The following is a 26,705-nucleotide window of genomic DNA, read 5'->3' as shown; positions in this document are numbered from 1 at the left end:
GTGGAGGGTCCAGGAAGGCTTCCTGGAGGTGGCATGGAGCCAGGCCTCACAGGCTCTGGGGAACCGGGCCGTGGCCCCTGCCACTGGGGCTGAAAGCTCTCTTTTGTTTCCTCTGAGTCCATCTGACCCGGAGTGGCCCCGTTTGGTGGTGGTGGCTTCTTTGGGGTGGGGGGCCTCGGCAGGGTGGATTGGGAGCTGCTGGGCCCGGCCCAGGGCGCCAGGTTGCTGCGCGCCTTTCCTGCTGCCTGTGCAGGGGCGGAAGCAAATTCCTCTGCCGGCTAAGGCCCAGGCTGACGTGAGGCCCGAGGAACTCGACTCCGCCTGTGGGTGTTGTCCCCGCCACCCCCCCACCCCGACCCGGCTGTCATCCTGCCTGGCTTCCGCTCTGTCCGCAGGGGGCTGCCCGGCAGGCACCGGGTCACCCTCAGGAACGCCAGGCTCCAGCAGAGGAAGGGGTGGTGACTGCTGCTAGGAAGCGCATTCTAGACCTGGCCTGTCTCAAAGAGGAAGTGGCAGCTGGCCGGGGACTGAGGCCCCGGGACCTTGGGGGTCTCAGCTGAGTCACTCCAGGCCCCTCACCATGCCCAGCCTCTCTCCTGGTTGGGCAGCAAGGGACCCAGGACCTCACAGGGCTTGGGGCAGGTGGGGAGGCTGTGAGGAGGTTTCAGAAGGGCGAGCCGGAGCTCTGGGGACAGGGACGCTGCAGCGGGGGGAGGGGGCTGACGACAGGGCCTCCATGGCCACGTCCAGGGCCTGTGGGAATTCGGTGACTGCCCAATGTCACCTGAGTCCCTAAGACATGCCAGGTGCTGGCCCAGGCCCTTGGGACTCGGCAGGGAGCTACGGCAGGGATTCTCTGCTTGGCCAAACTCCAGCCAGGATCTGGAACCTTCTCCTAGGCCCATCTGTGCACTTGCTTAGAAAATCCAGTTTTATATTAAGAGCCCTGCCAAGTCGGTTTAGCCAGAAGTCCACACCCTGGTTATCTGCTCACCCTTGGTGACATGCAATCGAGTCCCTCATTTTCCACTGTCCCCTGGTGACGTCTGATCACCCCGCCTGCCTGCGGCAAGGACCCTGTGAGGTGGGTTTAGCCAGATACCCTCTTCAGCCCTGATGTCTCCTCTCAGTCATTCCCACCCACAGACTCCACGCTGCTCCACGGCTTCTCCACTCCCCACCTGCTTTATTGGGGTTGAGCCCCATCTCCCCCAAGGCCCCAAGGCCGGGCCCACACCACATGCTGCGCCACGGCGCAGTCTTCTTCACGGACACTAAGACATGTCATGAGGAATTCTTTCTTCAACAGCTACACAGAGATCTCTGCTTGTCCGGACTCTGCGCCGTAAAGACACTTGGAAGAAGTCTTCGTTGGCGTTTTGAGGGCCATGGAGAAGGGAATGTGTCAACAGGGTACACGGGCCCCAGGAGGCCAGCAAGGCAGGCACAGCTTGGACCAGGGCAGTCACGCTAGGACCGAAGGCTCCTGGGGCCACCTTGTGGATGGGTCACCTACTGCCAGAGACAGTGGCCACTGTACAGGCCCGCTCAGCAGGGGGCCTGGGACACCATGGCAGTGTGCGGTTCCTGCCTAAACTGTTCTCTGTGAGTTCAGCTGTGAAGACATGATGAGAGTCACTGGAAGGACGTTCTGTGGGAGGACAGGCTGGGCTCCAGGGAGGGCTTGGCGTCCTGCGCTAAAGAGGGCTGATGACTCCACTGGTGACCCTGGCCGGAAAAAAGGAGCAGTTTACCAAGGATGTGATTGGAAGCCGTGATTGGGTCTCGTTACGTCACACTGATTAGGAGTGTGGAGGGGCTGTGGGCAGGATGGTGCCTGTCCTTATCCATGGAGACATTTGGGGACAGGGCCTCCTGCAGCCTGCAGCTGACGTCCCAACGGTCCAGCAAATGAAGAAAGGATGACACAGACAGATTGGGCAGAGGCAGCCACATCTGGACAGTTGGCAAACTGGTAGGTACCCTTATAAAAAGAGGAAGCGGGCGGGCACTGTGGTTCACGCCTGCCATCCCAGCGCTTTAGGAGGCTGAAGAGGGTGAATCACTGGAGCCCATGAGTTCGAGACCAGCCTGGGCAACATGGGGAGACCCTGTTTCTACAAAAAATACAAACATTAGTCGGCGTGCTGGAGCACACCAGCTACCCAGAGGCTGAGGCGGGAGGACTGCTTGAACTCCAGAGCTCGAAGTCAGCGTAGGCAGCATAGCCAGATCCCGTCTTTACAAAAAATAAAAATAAGAAAAGGAATGCTGACGCATGCCAGACCGTGGATGGACTTTGAGGATACCATGCTGAGTGAAATAAGCCGTCGCGAAGGGCAAATCCCGTACGCTTCCGCTCTGCGAGGTCCCTGGAGGCACGCTCAGAGAGGCAGAGACGGCAGAATGGGGATCCCGGTGTTTAGCGGGAGTTTCAGGTCGGATGAAGAGGTTCTGGAGGTGGGTGGCGGTGCCAGGCACGGGTGGGCGAAGGCGAGGAATGCCACCGATGGTGCACCGGAAGCTGCTTAAGAGGTGGGCAGAAACCACACTACCGGCGGGGGGTGGAGCCTGCGCGCTGACGGACAGGCCGAGTCCCCGCCCCAAAACGCACCCCGCGCACGATGCCCCGCCCCTCACAGAGGCCCCACCCAACCCGCAGGCACGCTCGCCCCGCTCGCCCCTTCCAGCCGGGCGGCCCTGCTCTTCACGCACGCGCGCTCTGTCTGCCCCGCCCCGCGATGCCCCGCCCCTTTCCGCCTCCCTGCTGCGGCACCGCCAGGGGACGCTGTAGCACTCGCCCCTCCCGCTTCCTTGCGCCCCTCCCGCCGCCGCACTCCTGTCCAAGATGGCGGCCGCGGCGCTGCTTCGAAGCGCGGCTCCGGGGCGCGGAGGCCCGGCCGGGAGCTGGCGGCTGCGCGTGGTGCCGAGGCGCCGCCTGACCCAGAGCTTCTGCAGTCGCAGCGGCGACACCACGGCCGGAGCGGCTTGGACCTGCTTCCGGTTGGACGAGCGCGCGCTGCTGCGCGTGCGCGGCCCCGACGCAGCGCCCTTTCTGCTAGGGTTGCTGACCAATGAACTGCCGCTTCCGGGTCCCGCCGCCGGGGATGCCCCGCCCCCTCCGTGTGCGGGCTACGCCCACTTCCTGAACGTGCAGGGCCGGACGCTCTACGACGTCATTCTGTACGGGTGAGCGCGGGCACGGAGAGCGCCCAGGGACCGGCACCCAGCGGCAGGGCGGGCTCCCGGGGCCTGCAGAGGGCGTGGGAGGTGGGGTGGAAGCTCAGGGGCGGGTGGGCCAGAGACTGGCACCCCGCGGCAACCACCGAGAAGATTCCACCTGGGATGGACACCCAGGGGAAGCTCACCCAGGGCCCAGCACCCAGAGGCTCGGCTTGACACCCAGGGGAAGCTCACCCAGGGCCCAGCACCCAGAGGCTCGGCTTGACACCCAGGGGAAGCTCACCCAGGGCCCAGCACCCAGAGGCTCGGCTTGACACCCAGGGGAAGCTCACCCAGGGCCCAGCACCCAGAGGCTCGGCTTGACACCCAGGGATGGGTCAGTGACGCACCCAGAGGAGGCCTGGGTGCCCACCATATCAGAACAGGGGCCCTCCCAAGTGGGCCACCTCCCAAGTGGGCCACCTCCCAAGTGGGCCACCTGGTGAACCTTCTCCCCCCGTAGGGACAGGGGCTCAGGGGCCCCGCCTGGTGTTTCTGAGTGACAGCTTGTGCTGACACTCCGAGCTCTGTGTTCCTCGTGTTTCTCTGTGTCCCCTCCCAGATCTCCCCATTGCTGGCACATTCGCATTTGGCTCGGTCATCTGTGCTGACAACATCATTAATGTCGGTGATGGTCATGCTGGGTCAGGGCCTTGACTGTTTAGCCTTGGGTTCCCTTGCCCAGCTTCCGGAGACCTGGATCCCTGACACCTCCGCTGGGTGCTGTGGGGTGCTGTGGGCCTGTGTCTGACCGCCTGCCTGCTGCTCTCCCGTGGCGAACCCTGATCCTGTTCTCTTCAGCTTACTCCTGTGTTCTGGTTTCAGAGGATGGGCACCTTTTTAATGACTTCCAGAGCTATGTGGGGTGAATTTTTGGACTCACTGTGTCTCTGCTAGTGGCTTTACCTGATATCCTGGCTGGCTGTAAAAATCTTAGCTTGGAAATTGTCACTGAGTTGTTTTCTTGCTGCCAGCTTTTCTGAGAGGTCTAGTGCCGTTCTTATTTCCAGTCCTTTGTACATGAACTGTGTTTTTCTCTGGAAGCTTTTCTTTAACCCTGATGTCATGAAATGTGTCTTAGTTTGGGCTTTTTCCATATCACATTGCTGGGCACTTAACTGGGCTCTTTAAATCTAGAACCAGAGTCTGTGAAATAGTGTCCTCAGGTCAGACCCAGCCCATTGCCTGTAATTATAATAAAATTCTCTGTGACCCTGACCCGTTGGATTCTGTGTGGTCTGGGGCTGTTTTTTTGTTTTTGTTTTGAGATGTGGTTTCGCTCTTGTTGCCCAGGCTGGAGTGCAGTGGTGCGGTCTTGGGGCTCTGCCACCTCCGCCTCCAGGGTTCAAGAGATCGTCCTGCCTCAGCCTCCTGAGTAGCTGGGACTACAGGTACCTGCCACCACACCCAGCTAATTTTTATATTTTTAGTAGAGACAGGGTTTTACCATATTGGCCAGGCTGGTTTCAAACTCCTCACCTCTGGTGATCCATGCAGCTTGGCCTCCCAAAGTGTTGGGATTACAGGCGTGAGCCACCACGCGCAGCCTGGGGCTGCTTTTGTCTAGAATGGCAGAGTTGTGGCTCGAGTATGGGCCTCGAGCCTAAGTTATTCACTGGCCCTTTATAGAAAGTGTGCCCACTTCAGCTCAGTAGGTTTAAATCTCCATGCCCACAGTTCAGAGATGAAGTCATCGCTGTTTGTCTTACATATTCATCACCTTCCATCTGGCTGCTTTAATTTCTTCATCTTAAGAACGACAGTCTCTGGTTCTCTTTGGCCTCCTTGTCGTTACTTCGTTGTTCGCATGCTCGCCTTGTGGTGATGACGTTTTGGTCCTCAAATTCCCTCCCGTATTTCTGCATTCCTCTTTTGTCCTTTTCCCTTCAAGTCCGAGTTCCATTGAATTCCTGTTGTTAATAAGTGTTCCGCCCGGCGTGGTGGCTCACGCCTGTAATCCCAGCACTCTGGGAGACCGAGGCGGGCAGATCACCTGAGGTCGGGAGTTCAAGACCAGCCTGACCAACATGGAGAAACCCTGTCTCTACTAAAAGTACAAAAATTAGCCAGGTGTGGTGGCGCATGCCTGTAATCCTAGCTACTCAGGAGGCTGAGGCAGGACAATCTCTTGAACCCGGGAGGCGGAGGTGCGGTGAGCCGAGATCCCACTCCAGCCTGGGCAATGAGTGCAAAACTGTCTCAAAAAAGTAAATAAGTGTTCTACGGTGTAAAGTACAGGGGACCCTTGAACAGCATGAGTTCCAAAGGCACGGGTCACTCATACCTGGATTTTCCTTCACCTGTGCCGCCCTGAGACAGCAAGACCAACCTCGCCCTCCTCCTCCTCAGCTACTCGATGTGAAGACCATGAGGGCGAAGACCTTCACAGTGATCCGTTTCCACTCAGCGAGGAGGAACTGCATTTGCTCTTCCTTAGGATTTTCTTCCTGGGATTTGTAGCTGACTGTATTGCAAGAATACAGTCTATGATAGCATGAAACATACAAAATATGTGCCCCTTGACTGCGTGTGTTATACGTAAGGTGTCCAGTCAGCAGAAAGCTGTTAGTAGTTAAGCTTCTGGTTGTGGGGGGGGGGGTCAAAGCTTAAAGGTGGGTTTCTGACTGTGTGGGGGCCGGTGCCCCTAGCCCTTGCATCGTTCACGGGTCAGCTGTCTGTCCTTCCTGTGTCTCAGGGTTTTCTCTTCATCCTTTCCAGCCTGGTCTGGAGCTTGTCTGCAGATCTGCTGTGCCCCAGCTCTCCTTACCAAGCTTGTGCTTGTTGGCTCTTCTGTGGCTCTTTGCTCTCCTTGTGGGGTCTCTGTCCTCGAGGTCTGCAGGAGGAGTTAGGTTTCCTTGCTTGTGCTGGGTGTCTGCTGTGTCCCTCACTGTTTTGAGTGCCGAGGGCACTGGGGCGGCTCTGTTCTCCCCCAGCTCAGTGCTGAAGAGCGACGTCCTGCAACTCTGGTCTCCCTCAGCCAGGGAGCTCCACTCCGAGGGGTCAGGTGGGGCGAGACCATCCTCTGTGGGATTCGGCATCCATGTAACAATATTTGAAACCCTCCAGCTTCAATTCTGTTAGAGTTCATGGCTCCACTTCTCCTCAGCTGTCAGAAGAGGGACACAACACAGTCACCTCCTCAACTGGCTCCCCAGGGGTGCTGGCCGACAGGATCCAGATGCCACCCCTCCCAGCTCTGCTCTGTGGCGTGGATGGGCTTAGGGCAGCGCTTGGTGGGCATGTTTAGTTCAGTTCACGAGGTTACACTCTTCTCCTCACCGGGGTGCTGCTGGCTGTTGGTCTCCCTCTATGTGGTTTGCTCTCTCTGGTCTCTCCTCTGGGGATAGGGCAGCCTGTGGCTCAGGGGCCTCTGTGTGTTGCTGGAAGCCTCTGTGTGTTTCTGCTTCTCTGGTCATTCCCTGCCCAGCATTCCTCCATGGGTATTTTTGGACTGTAGGATTTTTATTTCAATTCTGATACTAACTAATGTATCATCCCGAGCTGTTCCTTCCTCAAAGCACCCTGTTCTTGTTTCCTGGATGTAACGCCTTCTTTCAGATGAAGCTATAGTTTTTTTGGTTGTTGTCTTTTATTTATTAATTTTTAATTTTTTTTTTTTTTTTTTTTGAGATGGAGTCTTGCTCTGTCACCAGGCTGGAGTGCAGTGGCATGATCTTGGCTCACTGCAACCTCCGCCTTCTGTGTTCATGTGATTCTCCTGCCTCAGCCTCCTGAGTAGCTAGGACTACAGGCATGTGCCACGAAGCCCAGCTAATTTTTGTATTTTTAGTGGAGATAGGGTTTCACCATGTTGGCCAGGATGGTCTTGATCTCCTGACCTCGTGACCTGCCCACCTTGGCCTCCCAAAGTGCTGGGATGACAGGCGTGAGCCACCGCGCCCGGCCTAGGGTTGTTGTCTTTTAATAGGACTTGCTTTTTACAGCAGTTTTAGGTTCTCAGCAAAAGAACAGAATGTACAGAGATTTTCCGTGTTACCCCACAGGTTCCCCTACCATCAGATCCCCCACCAGAGTGCCGTTTCGCCACAGTCGATGAACCTTTGTTGTTGACGTGCTCCCATCACCTGGAGTGCCCGGTTTCCATGAGGGCTCACTCCTGGCGTGGTGCGTTCATGAGTTGGGCAAACGTACTGTCGCATCACACAGAGCAGTGCCACTGCCTTCACCCTCTGTGCCCCGCCCATCCATCTATCTCCCTAGCTCCCGGCCGCCGCTGGTGTTTTCAGTGTTTGCAGGGTTTCATGCGTTCCGGAACGTCCTGTCGTTGACTCCTGCATCTGTAGCCTCTTCACGTTGGCATCCTGCACTGACTGGCACGCGTTTAGGTTTCTCCGTGTTTTTTCATAGCTTGATGGCTAATTTCTTTGAGCACTGGTTAGTTCTCCATGGCTGGATGGGCCGCAGTTCAGTTGTCTCTTCTGCAGGACGTAGCGGTTGCTTCTGGGTTTCGGCAGTTACGGACAGAGCTGCCGTAAACATCCATGTGCAGGTTTTTGTATGGGTCTGAGTTTTTTGTTTTGTTTTGTTTTAAGACACAGGGTCTTGCTCCATTGCCCAGGCTGGAGTGCAGTGGCACAGTCGTGACTCATGGTACCCTCAAACTCCTGGGCTCAAGCGATCCTCCCACCCAGCCTCCCAGATCTACAGGTAGTTGAAGTTTCACTGTGTTGCACGAGCTGGTCTTGAACTCCTGGGCTCAAGGGATTCTCCTGCCTTAGCTTTGCATAGTGTTGGGATTGCGGGCGTGAGCCACTGTGCCCAGCCTCCTTGGGGTCCCTTTCTGTCAGTTGGTTTTGATCTGTCTTCATGTAGGAGGCAGAAAGAGGCTGTGGGCTCCTGTCATGAGTAGGGTTGTGGTCCAGTGGCCTTGCTGTGGGCTGGTGGGGGCAAGAACACGGACTCTGTCCAGGCTCAGCAGCCCCAGGAGTGTCAGGGCTGTGGCCTGTGTCTGGCCAGCACTGAGGAGCCGGAGAGACTTGTCAGGCCTCCAGCAGCCTGGGGAAGGAGGCCGGCCAGGCCCCAGGGCAGCGTTTTCCTGAACATGACTGGAAACCCTTGGATCTGATGGCCGGGCCAGAGCCACTGCGGACCTCCCTCCTCTTCCTGTGTCCTCGCTCCCAGAGGGGCTTCCGGGCTCAGCAAACAAAAGCACGGGACACCCAGGTCTGTCTCAGATGAGCAGCAGGTGATCTGTAGGTACGTCCTATGTGGTCTTTGGGATACACTACAAATTGTTGTTGATGTGAAATTCCAATTTAACCAGGTACCCTGTATCTTCTCTGACAGCCCTGTCCCCAGCGCCCCTCATGATGGGGTGGGCTGCAGGCCACGGGTGCTGCTCAGCGTCTGGACAGCCCCTGCCACAGAGAATGATGAGGCTGAGAAAGCTCCCACGCCGGGGCTCTCCATGTGGCGAGTCTCCTGGTGGTCTTCAGGTGTGGCAGAGGTTGGGGTGGGTCGGGGGTCACATCCCAGCTCAGTTGGTCCTGAGAAGCGGCCTGGTAGACAGTCACCGGCACAGAGGGCTGGAAAGTGCCCTCAACCCCAGAACCTGGGTCCTGTGAGGACATCGACCCTGTGTGAGGCCAGGGAGTGCCCAGCAGATGTGGGTGGCAGGGGTGGCACCATGGGTGGGGGTCCCTGCGAAGGCAGGCAGCTGAGCTGGCCCTACCTTAGAGCACAGGGGTCCAAAGCTTGGTCTTCCCTGGGCCCCACTCTGGACCGGCGGACCCATGGGGCACCCTGGCCCCACCCTGCCTGCTGCTCCCCAGCTCCTGCCCTTGCCCTGTGGGGCTCTGCAGCCTCCCCTGTGCCCATGTGTCTCGGCTCACTAGACCCTGGACCTGCGGTCCCTCAGCCACACTCCAGTCCCCTTACTCTGTCCCACTACTCGGCCTGGTGCTGTTCAGCTCCTCCCTGCCCATCTGGCGCCCAGCACCCTGTGCCCTGACCTCACGTTTCTCCCTCCGTCCAGGTCCCCTGCTCACCTGTGTTTTAGTCTGTCTTCATCTGCTGACCGCACTGTGGATTTTAAAAATACAAACATGCATGCACGTGGTTAAGAACTCGCTGATGTCAGGCTCCTGGGTGGAAGGACTGCCTGCTGCCTTCTCTTTTGTAGCTCTCGGACACTGCAGGGGAAGCTTCTTGGTTTTTTCCCCACGTCTTATTTAGAAATAATTATAGATTTCACAGGAAGTTGCAAAAAAAAAAAAAAAAAAAACCACCTGTTGGAGGGGCTGGCACAGACCCCTCCCCAGTTCCCCTGATTGCACACACAGGGCACGTGTGGGGTCGCTGGATTTGCGTGTCGTGCTGTGTGCCTGTGTGCACCCACAGGTATAACGCTGCGATTTTATCACGTGTGAATACCTGTGGCCGTGATCAGGCCCACGTGGCTTCCCGCTCCTGTCTCTGCGTGGGCACCCCGACACCTGGAAACCTGTTCTCCAGCTGTAGAATTGGGCCATGTTAGCAGTGTCATAGATGTATGCACCGGCCTAAGCCTTTGGCGCCCTCACGGCCACCCACGTCCTCCATCTCCTGCTCCGCGTTCTTGCTGAGCAGTCCCCCGCGGTGTGGTGACACCCTGACTCTCCCTTTCTGGCCGTTTCCGTAGAGCTGGCCTCTGTGGGCTCGCTGCAGGTTTCCTGTGAGCTGCCGTCTTTGTTCCCCGGTGATCCAGGCCCAGGAGTGAGGGGCCAGGCCGCAGGGCCGTTGCTCGTTTGGTGTTGTGACACCCTGCACCCTGTCTTCCAGAGGGGCTCCCATTCTGCCTCCTCACCAGCAGCGTGCCAGTGACCTGGTTTCTCCTCGTGCTGGCCAGTGTTCGGCCGCCACTGCGTCTGCTTTTCCCTGGTGGCGTGGTGACCTTTTCGCAGCGCACGAGCGGCTGCCCGCTGTGCGGTCCTTACTGTTCCTCCCGGCATCTCAGCCCACGCGTGTAAATGACGTGTGTTCCCCTGCTTCTCCAGTGCCGCTGCTGACCTGGCGGGTGGGCCGGCTCCACTGGCTGAGGCAGTTGGCGCTGTTCACCCTCCCTGAGGCAGGGTCCTCAGTGAGATGTATGGCTGCTGCTTCCGGGTGACGAGCGTGAACATCCCCTGTGGCTGCTGGCACGTGGGTATGACCACAGGGTGGAGTGGGACTGCAGAGATGAGGGTGGCAGGCCCCTGCGTGGCACCTGAAGCTTGGGTGACTGGCAAGGACTGAGCCCTCTCCTGGCGGAAGGGGCTGGGCCACCTGCTCTTGGGCTCCTCTCTGGCAGGTTCTCTGGGGGTCTTACCACCTCCCTGTCTCAGCTCCCACTGGCCTGCGGAGCCCTGTGCAGTCCACAGCTGTGACAGCCCCGGCTACGGAGGCGGCTCAGCCCAGGTGTCTCCACTTGGTGCCCCCACCTGAAGTGCCCCACGCTGCCTGGGCCTCTCTGTGTCCTTCTGTAAGTGGCCCTGCCATCCATCTGATCGGGTCATTCGTGTGGTGCTGCCTGCCGGAATCCTCTGAGGAGGGCTGCCTGGGGGCCCATTTGGGATCTGAGACTTGGCTTGGGGAGGCAGGTGGTGGGCACGGGCAGAGTGGGCCTCAGGCATGCTGCACCTCCCCGACCTGCCTCTTGGGTTCCCGGGTCCTTCCTCCTGCCCACCTTAGGACCCTCCAGCTCCCCGATGGCTTCCTGGGTTTGGAACAGACAGGTCTGGTTCTCAGTGGCTGTGCACACTGTTCCCCTGCGGGCCCTGCCGGGCCCTGCTCCCCCATCCAGCTGTTGTTTCTGCCCTAGGCTCTCTGGACGGTGCCCTTGGGCAGGCCATTGTAGTCCCTGGGGAGGCGGGGTCTGTCTGAGCAGGCCCGGAGAGCTCGCTCCTGGATGCTTAGACCTGCGCTCTGGCGGCGCAGCTCCGCGCGGCTGCAGGCAGGGCTCTCCGGGCGCCGGTCCGGGTGTACCCTGCGGGCCCTGATGCGCATCGTCAGCACGCAGCTCCGCGTGGCCGTGGGCGCCGCGCTCTGTGCTGGTCTCCACCGTGCGCGTCTAGCTGTGGGCCTGGCTCCTGCGTGGGACCGGGCGCTTGCCCTGAAGGTGCAGCCCCTCGTGGCTGAGGGCAGGGCTGTTTGCGTAGGTCGCCGTGGTGCTGTGGTCTGCCTGGGTAAGGCGGGCTCCGTCGGGCGGCCCTTTCTGGCCCAGGCGCTTGGTGAGCCGGCAGCATGCGCCCTGCCTCTCTCCCTGCAGGCTCCGGGAGCGCTCGGAGGAGATGTCTGGCTTCCTCCTGGAGTGCGACAGCTCCGTGCAGGACGCGCTGCAGAAGCACCTGGCGCTGTACAGGATCCGTCGGAAGGTCACGGTGGAGCCACACCGGGATCTGCGAGTGTGGGCGGTGCTACCCGGTTCCCCTGAGGCCTGTGGGGCCGCACCGCTGCAGGAGACGGCGGGGGCCGACGCCATCCTCGTCCGCGACCCGCGAACGCGACGCATGGGATGGCGGCTCCTCACCCAGAAGGAAGGCCCAGCCCTGGTTCCCGGGGGCCGGCTCGGGGACCTGTGGGATTATCACCAGCACCGGTACCTGCAAGGTATGGGCTGGGTGGGCACGCTGGGCCGGATTGCACGGGTGGGTTGGACACACTCAATTCTCGCTGGTTTCCCCTCCGATCTCTGCAGGCGTTCCTGAGGGGGTCCGAGATTTGCCTCCAGGGGTGGCCCTGCCTCTGGAGTCCAACCTGGCCTTCATGAACGGCGTGAGTTTCACCAAGGGCTGCTACATCGGCCAGGAGCTGACCGCCCGCACCCACCACATGGGCGTCATCCGCAAGCGCCTCTTCCCTGTCCGGCTCTTGGACCCCCTTCCCACCAGTGGTGTCGCCCCCGGCGCCGCGGTGCTAACTGAGTCAGGACAGGCTGTGGGCAAGTACAGGGCCGGCCAGGGCAGTGTGGGGCTGGCCCTGCTGCGCTCAGAGAAGATAAAGGGTCCTCTGCACGTCAGAGCCTCCAGGGGCGCTCAAGTGGCCTTAACCGCATCTGTGCCAGACTGGTGGCCCACGGTCTCCACGTAGCCCGAAGCCTTGGCTGGCACCGGCTGGTGGAGAGGCTGGGGGCTGGGGGCTGGGGCCTGGGGCCTGGGGCCTCGGGCCTCTGTCTGTGGTCTTCCTGTCCCATCTGTCTGCTGTGCCTGCTGGGTGGGATCCTGCTTCCCACCTGGGAAAGTCCCCCTTGGCATCGCCATGCCCGGCCCCGCCCATGCTCAGGGGCCCCAGCTGTTGGGTTGTTTTCTCCCTGAGCATCCCGTAGCCCCAGAGGGGAGAAGTGGCCGGAGGAGCCCACCATGTAGGTGCTAAGCCCCAGGGGGTGCTGGGCCCCAGTGGCGGCTCCACGCAGAGTTGTCTGAGAGGATGGGCGGCCTCCGGGCCTTGCACCCTACTCTGCCCAGCATGAGCCTCGGGGGTTGGTTTCTGTGCCTGGAAGCTGGGTGCTGTCCAGGGTCTGCGCACTGGGGCTGGGGCTTTGGAGTTGCCTAACTGCTTGCTTGCAGGGTGCCTCAGGGTGGGTTGTGTGTGGTCCAGAGGGATCTGGGGCATTGGATCCGGTGGCATGTAGGCATCTGCACATGGAGCAGCACGTGCTGCACACCTGAGCCAGGTGCACCTCTGTACTGGGGCACCAGGGCTGAGCCTTCAGGTATCCCATGCGGAAGGCTGTGCCCGCCGCCCCTGTTTCTCCACCTCCACCCCTCAGAGCCCTCCAGGAGCGTGGGGCCGGCGCAGGGCTCAGGAGCCAGCAGGGCAGAGTTAGCATGACCGGTGTGTGCTGGGTTTCTGCGTAGCCTGTGTTTGCAGTGAAGAGCGACTTGCTGTCAGCCTCCGCTTCACCCACTGGGTTCCCTTTTCCCATTGAAGTGTGAGCTCCATGTTTCAGGGCATCCATTAAAGAGTGAACCACAGGCAGCCTGTTGGGAGCTCTAGTTTCATTTGGAGGAGAGGGAGGCCAGGGCTTAGTTTCTGGGATCTGGCTGACTGGACCCTGGGAATAGCTGTCCCTTGAGAACGCCCAGACACACCAGATGAAGCACGTGGCGCGGCTGCAGGCCAGCAGGGGAGGCCTCAGAGGCCCAGGCTGGGTGCATGGTGCCACGTCTGCAGAGAGCAGCCGTGTGGCTGCAGGGCGCGGGGCCTGGGGCAGGCATTTGGGTCTTCACGCTTGACCTTGGGTGGCCATGAGGGACAAGCAGGCAGGGAGCCTGTGTGGCCATCCTGGTGCCAGGGGGACCACAGGCGCTCTCTAAAAACGTGCAGCTACAGCGCTTTTGGGGCCAGGCCAGGGGTCTGAAGGCAGCTCTGAGCTGCAGTGTAGCTTGCGGTCACCCAGGAGGAGGGCGTGGAGTGGACGCACGGGAGGAGGTGGCTGCAGCTGGAGGGAGAGGAGGGCCATCCAGCCCTAACCGCTGCCATCGGCTCTCCCATGGGCAAGGAAACAGCTAGGCGGCCCTGACCCCTGGGGTCCAGAGAGCCAGTGGCCTTCGCCTCTCTTGGGCAGGTCACACTCAGCACAGGATGGATTCCCGACCAGCATCCCTGCCCCATTCCAGCCCGAACGGCTGCTGCTTTACATTGGCATGGAGACGGTTAAGCAGCTTCCCAGCCAGTTCTCTCTCCAGCTCAGCCAGGGGTGGGTGTCTGTGGCCTGTGTCACCAAGAGCCGGTGTCTCCTGCATGAGGGAGTGTGGACCCCTGGAATGAGGGTCTGTGCCTCGAACTCAAAGCGCCCTGGCTCCCTCACCTGCCTGAGGTTGCCTGGCATTCCCAGCAGGGCCTCCTTGAGTGCAGCGACTTCTGGGAGCATTGTAGCCTTGGACTTGTCAAATGGTCCCACAGGTGTGGCCGGGTGAGGGCTGGGAGGTGAGCCAGGAAGGAAGGGCTCCCCTCCAGAGCGAGACGCCACTTGAGTGGTCCTGTGCCCCTCAGTGTCTTCAGGCCTCTGCAGGTGTCAGGATATCAAAATACTTGGTTCAGTTCAAACACACACATTCCATGTTCTGTGTCTTTTTTTTTTTTTTTTTTGAGATGGAGTCTTATTCTGTCACCCAGGCTGGAGTGCAGTGGCGTGATCTCGGTTCACTGCAGCCTCCACCTCCTGGCTTCCAGTGATTCTCCCGCCTCAGCCTCCCGGGTAGATGGGACTACAGGCGCCCGCCACCACGCCAGGCTAATTTTTGTATTTTTGGTAGAGACGGGGTTTCACCAAGTTGGGCAGGCTGGTCTCAAACTCCTGACCTTGTCATCCGCCCGCCTCGGCCTCCCAGAGTGCTGGGATTACAGACGTGAGCCACCGCGCCCCATCTCTTCTGTGTCTTTAAAAAGGAAAGTGTCAGGCACCAAAAGGTCTCCTCTGTCGTACAAACCAAATCGGCTTTCACCAGAATGTCCTTAGTCCTCTCAGAAAGGCCTGGCCTTGAGGACTTGGAAGCGGGCGCTGAAATGCATCGGCAGGGTGGGGCTTTGTGTTCAGGGGCACTGGGACCTGCTGCGAGCTGGTGCGGCTGCTTCGAAACTGTGCGCGGCTCTTCCGTCCGCTTTAGTTTTCTAAAAACATAGGAAGTTCCTGTGTGTGTGTGAGTCTGTATGTGATTGCGTGTGTGAGTGTGTGTATGTGATTGCCTGTGTGTATGATTGCCTGTGTGTGTATGTGATTGCATGCATGTATGTGATTGCCTGTGTGTGTGATTGCCTGTGTGTGTGATTGCATGTGTGTGAGAATGTGCGTGTGTGATTGCCTGTGTGTGTTTGTGTGTGTATGTGATTGCCTCTGTGTGTGTGTGATTGCATATATGTGATCGCCTGTGTGAGTGTGTGTGTGATTGCCTGTGTGATTGCCTGTGTGTGATTGCATGTGTATGTGTGATTGCATGTGTGTGTGTGATTGCCTGTGTGATTGCATGTAAGTGTGTGTGATTGCCTGTGTGATTGCCTGTGTGTGATTGCATGTGTGTGTGATTGCCTGTGTGATTGTGTGTGTGATTGCATTTATGTGATTGTGTGTGTGATTGCCTGTGTGTGTGACTGCATGTGTGTGAGTGTGTGATTGCCTGTGTGATTGTGTGTGTGTGATTGCCTGTGTGTGTGACTGCATGTGTGTGAGTGTGTGATTGCATGTGTGTATGTGATTGTGTGATTGCATGTGTGTGTGACTGCATGTGTGTGAGTGTGTGATTGCATGTGTGTATGTCAGTGTGTGTGTGATTGCATGTGTGTAGGTGTGTGTGTGATTGCCTCTGTGTGTGATTATGTGTGTATATGTGATTGCCTGTGTGATTGTGATTGCATGTGGGTGTGTGTGTGATTGCCTGTGTGTGTGTGATTGCCTGTGTGTGCATGTGTGTATGTGAATGTGTGATTGCATGTGTATGTGTGATTACCTGTGTGTGTGTGATTGCATGTGTGTGTGATTGCATGTGTATGTGTGATTGTGTGATTGCATGTGTGTGTGATTGCATGTGTGTGATTGCATGTGTCTGTGTGTATGTGTGATTGTGTGTGATTACATGTGTGAGTGTGTGATTTCCTGTGTGTGGTTGCACGTGTGTATGTGCCTGTGTATGTGTGATTGCATATATGTGATTGCCTGTGTGTGTGTGATTGTGTGTGTGATTGCCTGTGTGTGTGATTGCATGTGAGTGTGTCTGTGTGATTACGTGTGTGTGATTGTGTGTGATTACATGTGTGAGTGTGTGATTTCCTGTGTGTGGTTGCACGTGTGTATGTGCCTGTGTATGTGTGATTGCATATATGTGATTGCCTGTGTGTGTGTGATTGTGTGCGTGATTGCCTGTGTGTGTGATTGCATGTGAGTGTGTGTGTGTGATTACGTGTGTGTGTGATTGCATGTGTATGCGTGATTGCCTGTGTGTGTGTGATTGCATGTGTATGCGTGATTGCCTGTGTGTGTGTGTGATTGCATGTGTGTGTGATTGCCTGTGTGTGTGATTGCATGTGTGTGTGATTGCATGTGTGTGTGTGTGTGTGTGAATTGGTGGTGTGAGGTGCAGTTGTGTCACATGGGTGTGGTGTATGGTGGTGTGGTCTGGGCTTCTTACCCTCACCCCCCCCGCCTCCACTCTTCAGAGTCCCCTGCGTCTGCCCTCCCCTCTCCGAGCCCACATTGCCTGTTGTGCAGCTGCTGCTTTTGAGGCAGGGTGTGCAGTATGTGACGCTGTTTCTGAGCTGATTAACACAGCGTATGGTGCTTAAATTTTCCTTTCAAAGCCAGATGTGGGCAGGTGTGGTGGCTCACACCTGTGATCCCAGCACTTTGGGAGGCTGAGGCCAGAGGATTGCTTGAGCCCAGGAGTTTGAGAGCAGCCTGGGCAACATATCAAGACTCTATCTCTTAAAAAAAAAACTTGGCCGGGCGCAGTGGCTCAAGCCTGTAATCCCAGCACTTTGGGAGGCCGAGGAGGGTGGATCACGAGGTCAAGAGATCGAGACCATCCTGGTCAACATGGTGAAACCCCATCTCTACTAAAAATACAAAAAATTAGCTGGGCATGGTGGCACGTGCCTGTAATCCCAGCTACTTAGGAGGCTGAGGCAGGAGAATTGCATGAACCCAGGAGGCGGGGGTTGCGGTGAGCTGAGATCACGCCATTGCACTCCAGCCTGGGTAACAAGAGCGAAACTCCATCTCAAAATAAAAAAAAAAAACTTAGCCAGGCATGGTGGTGCACACCTGTGGTCCGAGCTACTTGGGAGGCTGAAGTGCGAGGATCACTTGAGACCAGGAGGTGGAGGCTGCAGTGAACCATGATTGTGCCACTGTACTCTAGCCTAGGCAATCGAGCAAGACCCTGTCTCAAAACAAAGAATAAAAAAAAAAAAAAAAAAGCGGTGGTTGGTAGTACTTCCTGGAGCACAGCAGACACAGTGTGGAAACTGAGAAACTCACCCCCAAATCGGGAGCTGTTTGAAGAAATGACCCCAAAGTTCAGCACAGAAAGACATCAGATAGAAGACATCCCAAGAAGTGTACGTTCACTGTAAAATCATCATCCTCATCTTCCAGTCCCAAGGAGACAAGCTCCCTGTTCTGTGTTCTTGTATGAGACGATCAGTCAAGTGCAGGCCGAGAGGACAGGTAGGAGCCCTGGAGAGCCCCAGCCAGACCTTCCCTGGGGCTTCCCCAGGAAAAGTAAGGCAGGGTGGGTGTGCAGCGGGTCAGCTGGCGTGATTTCCGTGGGCTCCAAGCTGTAGGAGTGGTTGCTGGCTGCCTGAGTGCTTTGGCCAGATAGAGGTGGGCTCTGGACTGGTGAGGTTGCATTGCAGAGGCGTGCACCCAACTGGGCCCTTATCTCTAAGGACTGGCTGGCCTGGAGGGGCCGTCTCCCAACCAGAAGAGTTTTTTTTTTTTTTTTTTTTTAATGAGACTACCATAAAACAGTACAGAGGTTTTTAAAAAAAATATGTCAAAACATCCTAAGGTACAGGAAATAAATTGTAAACACATACACACACACACACACAAGCAAAATACCATAAACAAGGCCCAGCAAAAAGACAGAAACAAACACATCAATCTTCTGGTCCTAGGGTAAGCAGACACATCACATGGAATGAGAATGTTTAATGTATTTAAAGAAAACAAGGAATTTATGTGCAGGAAGCAAGAGACTATAAAAATGACCAAGCAGATTTTAAAAAGAGAACTTGTTGTAATAAAAATGGAATTTTCTAAAAAAATAATCCATGATGTCTTTCCTGAAGAATCGGGAGCTATTTGAAGAAAATGACCCCAAAGTGCAACACAGAAAGAGCTAGAAAAGATGAGATGGGCTAGGGGACAAGAAGACAGTTTAGTATAGCATCCGCAGTTTACAGTAATTCCAGAAGGAGGGGAAAGAGAATATGGCAAGTATTCAGAGAAATACGGCTGAGAACTTTTCCGGACCTACGGGAGCCCCTGCTCCTTAGATTCAGGAATCCAGCGGCTCCCAAGCAGCATAGTGAGAAAACTGTACTCAAAACAATCACGTCTTGGTGAATATGCAGAACCCGGTGACAGAGATCTTGAAGGTAGGCAGGAAAGAAAAAGATCATCTGGAAAGAAGAAAATCAGTGGTTTATTAAAAGCAGCAGTGGAAGCCAGAAAGTAAATAATATCTTCAAAGTCCTGGGAGAAATAGTGATAGCCTAGAATTGTGTACCCAGAAAATCTATCAAGAATGAAGGGCCGGGCACAGGGGCTCACGCCTATATTCCCAGCACGTTGGGAGGCTGAGGCAAGTAGATCACCTGAGGTCAGGCATTCAAGACCAGCCTGACCAACATGGCAAAACCCCATGTCTACTAAAAATACAAAGAGAGCTGGGCATGGTGCCACATGCCTGTAATCCCAGTTATTCGGGAAGCTGATGCAGGAGAATCACTTGAACCCGGGAAGCAGAGGTTGCAGTGAGCCAAGACTGCACCATTGCACTCCAACCTGGGCAAGAGTGAGACTCAATCTCAAAAAAAAAAAAAAAAAAAAAAAGGCCAGGCACAATGGCTGATGCCTGTAATCCCAGCACTTTGGGAAGCTGAGGCTGGCACATTGCCTGAGCTCATGAGTTCAAGACCAGCCTGGGCAACACGGTAACATGGTGAAACCCCGTCTCTACTAAAATACAAAAGATTAGCTGGGCATGGCAGCGTGCACCTGCAGTCACAGCTACTCAGGAGGCTGAGACAGAATTGCAAGAACCTGGGAGGCGGAGGTTGCAGTGAGCCGAGATCGCACCACTGCACTCCAGCCTGGGCTACAGAGCAAGACTCCATCTCAGAAAAAAGAGGGCTGAAGGTGTTTTCAGACCAGGAAGCCCCCAGAGTTTGCTGCCTGCGGAGCCTGGAGCGTCTAAGACATGTCTGGGCAGGAGGCAAGTGAACCCGTGGGTAAGCTGGAGGTGAAAGGAATGGATAGGCAGGAAGGTGGATTCGTGGGCGTGTCTAAAACACCTCATCTAGAAGCTCCTACTTAGAATTCGTAATTTTGGAGTTTATAAAATGATACCACGTGTGAGTTGGGAGAGAGGTGCCCAAATCCACAGGGTTCGAAGATCCCTCTTCTGGCTGGAAGGAGGGCTGGACACTTGACTTCAGCACCTGCTACCAGGCTTATCTACGTTTTCAGATAATCTCCAAAACAATGGAAATACATCCTCCAGGCCGGGCAGGAGGCAGAGGTTGCAGTGAGCCCAGATCTCGCCATTGCCCTCCAGCCTGGTGACAGAGCGAGACTCCATCTCAAAAAAAAGAAAAGATGATACTTATATTCAATGAATGTATACTACATTATTCATCCATGAAAGAGAATGAAATCCTGTCACTAGCTGCGGCATGAATGGAACTGGAGGTCTTTAAGTTGAGTGAAATAAGCCAGGCACAGAAAGACAACTCCGCATGTTCTCGCTTCATGTGGGAGCTGAAACAGTGGACCTCGTGGAGATGGCGTGACTGGTGGGCCCCAGAGGCTGGGAGGGCGGGGAGGTGGAGATAAGAGAAGTTGATGAATGGGGACAAATATATAGTTTGACGGAATAAGACCTGTTTCAGAGGGCAGTAGGGTGACTGTAGTTTACAGGAATCAGTTGCACATTGTCAAACAGCTAGAAGAGAGTAATTCAGATGTTTCTAGTGTAAAGGCAAATGGTGAAGGTGATGAAGACACCCCAGGTATACTGCTTTGATCTCTATAACTTGTTTGAAGGTGTTAAATTATCACATGTACCAAAAATATGCATCAACTGAAAAAAAAAAAAAAAAAGGATCACAGGCTTAAATGGAAAAATAAAACTACAAGACTTCTAGAAAAAATAGAAGAGGCTGGGCATGGTGGCTCACACCTGTAATCCCAGTGCTTTGAGAGGCCAAGATGGATGCATCATCTGAGGTCAGGAGTTCGAGACCAGCCTGCCTAATATGGTGAAACCCCATCTGTACTAAAAATACAAAAATTAGCTGGGTGTGGTGGTGGGTGCCTGTAACCCCAGCTACCTGGGAGGCTGAGGCAGGAGAATCACTTGAGCCTGGGAGGTGGAAGTTGCAGTGAGCCAAGATTGCACCGTTGTACTCCAGCCTGGGCAACAAGAGTGAAACTGTCTCAAAAAAAAAAAAAAAAAAAAAAAAAAAAAAAAAAAAAAGGATCCATGTAAGCCACGGTGAAGTGTCTGGTTCTGTGGTATTCAGCACATTCACGTGGGGTGCAGCCACCACCCATCCCTAGACTTCCTTTGTCCTCCCAGCCTGAAACTTGCCATCAAACACCAAGTCCCCATCTCCTCCTCAGCTCCTGGAGCCACCAGCTACCTTCTGCCCCTGTGAATGTGAGGACTCCAGGGGCCTCTCATGAGTGGAATCCCACAGGATTTGTCCTTTCATGTCTGCTGTATTTCACTCAGCGTGTTGTAGCTCTTGTCAGCATTTCCTTCCTTTTCAAGGCTGAAGACTGTCCCGTCGTGGGACGGCCCACGTTGTTTGATCCATTCGTCTGTGGCTTGTTTCCACCTTTGGTGACTGTGAGTAGTGGTGCTGTAAACATGGGTGTGTAAATCTCTCCTCAAGACCCTGCCTTCCATTCTCCTGGGTAAGGCTGGGTGGCTCACGACTGTAATCCCAGCACTTTGGGAGGCTGAGGTGGGTGGATCACTTGAGGCCAGGAGTTTGAGACAAGCCTGGGCAACATAGTAAGACCCCATTGCTACGAAAACAAATAAATAAATAAAATTCCTCCGGGTTATCTATCTGGAAGTGGAATGGCTGGATTATGTGGGAGTTCTGTGAGTTGGTTTTTGAGGAAGCTCCATACTGTGGCGATAGCTGCAGCATTCTGCATTCCCAGCCGCCATGTGCAAGCACTCGTGTTTCTCCACATCCTTGCCATCACTTGTTATTTTCTGCTTTTGGATAGCCATCGTTCTAATGGATATGAGGTAATTTCTTGTTTGTCTTATTTTAGTTTTTTTTGAGCCTGCGTGTCACACCATCACCCAGGCTGGAGTGCAGCCTCTGCCTCCCAGGTTCACACAATTCTCCTGCCTTGGCCCCCCGAGTAGCTGAGACTACAGGTGTGTGTCACCATGCCCGACTAATTTTTATATTTTTAGTAGAGATGGGATTTTACCATGTGGCCAGGCTGGTCTGAAACTCCTGAGCTCAAGCAGTCCACCTGCCTCCCTAAGTGTTGGGGTTACAGGCGTGGGCCACCGCGCCCGGCCTGGTACAAGGTGATTTCTCGTCGTGGTTTTGATTGGCATTTCTCTGGTTATTAGCACCTTCTCCTGTGCTTTTTCGTTGTGTGTCTTCTCTGGAGAAGTGTTCATTTGAGTCCTTTGCCCATTTTAAGATCAGATTATTTGTCACTGTGTTTATTGATTCATCAGATGCCCGGGCTGCTCCATCTCAGGCCCGCTGTGAGTAGTGCTGTTCACATCCCCTGGCTGGACAAACAGCTAACTTGGTTTTGAAGCAGTCACTGACAGTGATACAGCCGGCCCTCCTCACCGCAGCATACTTGAGGCCAAACCCAGCCAGCCTCGGAAGGACCCCAGGGTGGGGGCCCATAGGGTGCTGGGTCTGCAGTCCCCCACTGGGGCAGAGTGGGGGCACTGTTCAGAAATTATCCCTAGAAAATGATACTTAAAAAAAAATTTTTTTTAATTAAAATTTTAGAGACAGGGTCTCACTATGTTGCCCAGGCTGGAGTGCAGTGGCTATTCACAGGCGCGATCCCGCTACTGATCAGCATGGGAGTTTTGACCTGCTGCATTTCTGACCTGGGCCCATTCACCCCTCCTTAGGCAACCTGGTGGTCCCCACTCCCAGGAGGTCACCATGTTGGTGCTGAACTTAGTGCGGACACCCGATAGGCATAGCGCACTACAGCCCAGAACTCCTGGGCTCAAGAGATCCTCCTGCCTCAGCCTCCTGAGTAGCTGGGACCACAGGCACGCACCACTGTGCCCGGTGAAAATGACGCTTTTTTCCTGCAGACCCCAATAAGCATTCTGCTGCAGAGAATGGAGGGATGTGTGGGCCAGGTGGGCTGTCCCACTGAGGGGATCCCAAGTGGTGAGGGTCTGCACTCCTCCTGTGGACACACGGCCTGTGGCGGGTCAGCAGGGCGTTTCTTGGATTTAATGTCCCGACTGGGAGTGGGTTGAGCCCCCTCTGTGTATCGGCCACGCCTGTTCCCTTCCGTCCCAGGCCTTTCCAAGTCCCTTGTTCGTCCGCCCGGTTTTGTGGGAGTTACCTGCATGTCCTTGTCTATTCTATGCATTGCTCGTGTCTTTGAGGCTTGTCTCTCTCTTTCATGGTGTCTTTTGGGACAGGAGTTCTTTTTTTTTTTTTTTTTTTTTGAGACGGAGTTTCGCTCTTGTTACCCAGGCTGGAGTGCAATGGCGCGATCTCGGCTCACCGCAACCTCCGCCTCCTGGGTTCAGGCAATTCTCCTGCCTCAGCCTCCTGAGTAGCTGGGATCACAGGCACACGCCACCATGCCCAGCTAATTTTTTTGTATTTTTAGTAGACGGGGTTTCACCATGTTGACCAGGATGGTCTCGATCTCTCGACCTCGTGATCCACCCGCCTCGGCCTCCCAAAGTGCTGGGATTACAGGCGTGAGCCACCGCGTCCGGCCTAAGAGTGACTTTTTTTTTTTTTTTGAGACGGAGTTTCGCTCTTGTTACCCAGGCTGGAGTGCAATGGCGCGATCTCGGCTCACCACAACCTCCCCCTCCTGGGTTCAGGCAATTCTCCTGCCTCAGCCTCCTGAGTAGCTGGGATTACAGGCACACGCCACCATGCCCAGCTAGTTTTTTGTATTTTTAGTAGAGACGGGGTTTCACCATGTTGACCAGGATGGTCTCAATCTCTCGACCTCGTGATCCACCTGCCTCGGCCTCCCAAAGTGCTGGGATTACAGGCTTGAGCCACCACGCCCGGCTGGGACAGGAGTTCTTAATTCCAATGCAGTGGACTTTTATTTATTTTTCTTAAGGTTTGTGCTTTTTGTGCCTTGCTTAAAAATTCCTTCCCCACCCTGACTTCATGAAGCTATGATCCTATACTGACTCTAAGACTTCTGTAGTTATACCTTTCGATTTATGAATGAATGAATGAGAGGGTATCATTCTGTCACCCAGGTTGGAGTGCAGTGGCCCAGCCTCAAATTCCTGGCCTCAAGCAATTCTCCCATCTCAGCCACCCACGTAGCTGGGACCACAGGCGTTGTGCCACCACACCTGACTAATTTTTGTAGTTTTTGTAGAGATGGGGATTCACCATGTTGTCCAGGTGGGTCTTGAACTCCTGAGCACAAGCAGTCAGCTTGCCTCTGCCTCGCAGAGAGCTGGGGTTCCAGATGTGAGCACTGCACCTGGCCCGGACCTTTCTTCTGTAGATTTTCTTTTTCGAGATGGAGTCTCACACTGTCACCCGGTCTGGAGTGCAACGGCATGATCTTGGCTCACTGCAGCCTCCACCTCCCGGGTTTGTGCAATTCTCCTACCTCAGCCTCCCGAGTAGCTGGGATTACAGGTGCAAACCACCACACCTGGCTAAATTTTTGTATTTTTAGTAGAGATGGGATTTCACTATGTTAGTCAGACTGGTCTTGAACTCCTGATCTCATGATCCGCCCGCTTCAGCCTCCCAAAGTGCTGGGACTACAGGCATGAGCCGCCGCACCCGGCCTCTGTAGAATTTTAATCAACTTGGGGTTGATGTAGAGGTATGATGTGAGGTGGGAATTAACATCTCTGGTTGACATAACTAGCTGTCCTAACGCATTCACTGAACGTTCATCTTTCCCCGCTGACCCAGGGTGCCAGTGTGGTCAGACTCCATGCATTCACTTGTGTGAGTTTGTTTCTGGACTTCTCATTCTGCCACACCTGGTCTGTTTGTCTCCTGTGCTGATACCATGATGTCTGTCTTACCGTGCCGTGAGGATCGTTCTTAGTAATTGGCATGGCACTCTCACAAGCTAAGGTCTTCTTCAGATAACATCTTGACTGCTCTTGGCCCTTCACTTATCTGTGAGAGTTTAGAGTCCGATTTTTTACAGTCTGTTTGCACACATACTCATGCACATACTCGGTAGCATTTGGATCAGCAGTGCATTCATTGTGTAGGTCAAGCTGGGGAGAACTGGTATCTTTGTGTTACTGAGTTTTCAAGCCCCCAAAACATTGCACATTTCTCTGCTTATTTATGCCTACTTTAATTCTGCAAAATCTGTATAATTTTTCTGAAGTCCTTATATATCTTTTGTGAAATTTAGTCATTTAAAATAATTTTAATACTGTAGCAAAAGACATCCTTGTGAAATGGCATCTATCTAATTTTTTAAATTTTAAATGTTCTGAGTAATTATTTTCTGTATAGACAGGTTGGGGTTTTTACTGCAGACAATCATGATCTCAAATTAATGACACTTTTATTTGTTGCTGGTAATCCATAAATGTCTGCTTTTTCCTCTTTCCTTTCTCTGATGGGTCAAGTTAAATAGGGGTGCTGGTACCTCACTCTGCTCTTGATCTGAAAGGAAAGTTCATCGTTGTTTTACCACTTGGTCTGGCAGTTGCTGCCAAGAAATGGTAGGTACTCTTTCTGAGGTTGAGAAAGTTCTTATAACTGGAAATCCTAGTTTGCGAAGATATTTTTTTGTGTAAAATCACAAACGGTTGTTGACGTTTATCAATTTGGGGTGTAGGAATTGAAGTGAAGATGATGTTTTTACAGGAACTTGTTTTCAAGTTTGGATGCGTGCTCCACTCAATCTCACGCAGAAATGTCGTCCTCAGCATCGGAGGCAGGTCTGGTACGCGGTGTTTGGATCACGAGGGCAGATCTCTTTAACACCTAGCTTTGATCCTCTGAACTGGGGTCCTGCGTCCTTGAGACAACGCCACACTCAAGATGGAGCGTGACAGAGGCAAACAGTACTTCAGCATCGCCATGGAAACGTCACAGGAGGGCCCTAGGGACCCGCAGGTCTGCTGCTCTGATCACCTTCTTATACCTGGGCTCTGTTTCAGATTTCATTTTAAGGTGGGATTCAGGAGCCAGGCTGAAAATTTCAGGATGAAGGAGGAGGCCTGCGCCCCAAGCCTGCTGCTCAGTGAGTGAGTGAGGCTGCTCTTGTCCTCAGCTGAGCTGGGACCTGTTGTTGTTTTTTTTTTTGCTGTTGTTGTTGTTTTTAACTACAAATGGCATGTGTACTTGTTGAGTAAAATTTAACCCTACAGAAGCCCACGGAGTAGAGCCTGTTTCCCATTTCCTCGAAGGTCACCATGTTCAGCAGCCCGTGCTTGCCTCCAGATGCATCTGTGCGTGCAGACACAGCTGTCTCTATCACACACTTACATCCACACACAGCACCTTCACGTGGCCCCTTTCCCAGCTTTGCTGGCGTTTCACCCTGGATGTTTTGCAGCTTGCCTTTCCATGCTGGGTACAGGTGTCATGATGGTGAATTTATGTGTCGACTTCACTGGGCTTCCGGGTGCTCAAGCATTGAGCCAGGTGTCATTTCTGGTGTATCTGTGAGGATGTTTCTAGAAGAAATTGGCACTTGAATCAATGACAGTAAAGCAGATTGCCTTTCCAAAGGTGAGTGGGCATTGTCCAATCAGTTGAAGACCTGAATAGAACAGAAAGGCTGAGTGAGAGGGAGCTCCTCCTGCCTGAGTGTTTGGAGCCGGGACATTGCTCTTTTCCTACCTTTGGACACAAACTGAGACCTTGGCTCTTGCTGGGCGCGGAGCCCGCTGGCTTCTCCTGCTGACCAAGACCTGAGGGCTTCTCAGCCCGCATCGTTGTGTGAGCCAGTTCCGTTTTTCACTCACTCTGTCTCACTATCAGTCTGTCATCTGTCTATCAATATCTGTCAGTCATCCCTCTGTATCCATCCATGTATCCAACCTATCTAGATCCATCTGTCAGTCTTCTGTACCTGCCTGTCAGTCATCCATCATATTCATCCGTCTGTCCATCCACCCGTCTGTCTCATGTATCACATATCTTACTGGTTCGTACAGGACCAATGAGAGACACTGTACCCATCTGCTGCTGTTCCATTTCTCTGGAGAATCTGGACTAGCACAGGGGTCGTCCCCGGTCAGTGCATGAGGGTCCGCTGCATTTTCTCCTGTGCTTGCTCCCGGCTTTGACAGACCTGCCCTGTGATCCATTTGATTCTTCCCTTGGTGACTTGAGTTTGCCGCCAGTGTTTTGCTACCATTATGTGTCTTGAATATTCTATTTTTTTTTTTTTTTTTTTGAGACGGAGTTTCGCTCTTGTTACCCAGGCTGGAGTGCAATGGCGCGATCTCGGCTCACCGCAACCTCTGCCTCCTGGGTTCAGGCAATTCTCCTGCCTCAGCCTCCTGAGTAGCTGGGATTACAGGCACGCGCCACCACGCCCAGCTAATTTTTTGTATTTTTAGTAG

At 54.5% G+C, this 26,705-nt stretch overlaps 1 protein-coding gene across 5 annotated transcripts; it reads left to right on the top strand.

The window, feature by feature from the left end:
- The first annotated feature begins 2,770 nt into the window (after nt 1-2,770).
- IBA57 (iron-sulfur cluster assembly factor IBA57) lies at nt 2,771-22,626 on the top strand. 5 transcript variants are annotated; one of them, XM_074385471.1, is made up of 5 exons: nt 3,128-3,189; nt 7,776-8,439; nt 8,530-10,681; nt 11,468-11,808; nt 11,897-22,626. In XM_074385471.1, the coding sequence occupies exons 4-5, from the start codon at nt 11,490-11,492 to the stop codon at nt 12,286-12,288; spliced, it is 711 nt and encodes a 236-aa protein (XP_074241572.1). In that variant the 5' UTR covers nt 3,128-3,189; nt 7,776-8,439; nt 8,530-10,681; nt 11,468-11,489; the 3' UTR covers nt 12,289-22,626. The 5 variants fall into 5 exon arrangements, with proteins under 5 accessions (XP_003935358.1, XP_074241572.1, XP_039320245.1 ...); XM_039464311.2 differs by lacking the exon at nt 3,128-3,189 and having other exon boundaries at nt 3,198-8,439; XM_003935309.4 differs by lacking the exons at nt 7,776-8,439; nt 8,530-10,681 and having other exon boundaries at nt 2,771-3,189.
- The last annotated feature ends 4,079 nt before the right edge of the window (nt 22,627-26,705 follow it).

Source organism: Saimiri boliviensis, chromosome 14 (assembly GCF_048565385.1).
Source record: "Saimiri boliviensis isolate mSaiBol1 chromosome 14, mSaiBol1.pri, whole genome shotgun sequence".
Lineage (NCBI taxonomy): Eukaryota > Metazoa > Chordata > Mammalia > Primates > Cebidae > Saimiri > Saimiri boliviensis.
This window is presented reverse-complemented; position numbering and strand designations above follow the sequence as displayed.

Excerpts from the sequence above, each read along its gene's own strand:
- IBA57 (XM_003935309.4), top strand. The coding sequence starts at position 2,849 with ATGGCGGCCGCGGCGCTGCTTCGAAGCGCGGCTCCGGGGCGCGGAGGC. Across the intron at positions 3,190-11,467 it reads TACGACGTCATTCTGTACGG|GCTCCGGGAGCGCTCGGAGG; the intron begins GTGAGCGCGGGC and ends CTCTCCCTGCAG. Across the intron at positions 11,809-11,896 it reads CCAGCACCGGTACCTGCAAG|GCGTTCCTGAGGGGGTCCGA; the intron begins GTATGGGCTGGG and ends CGATCTCTGCAG.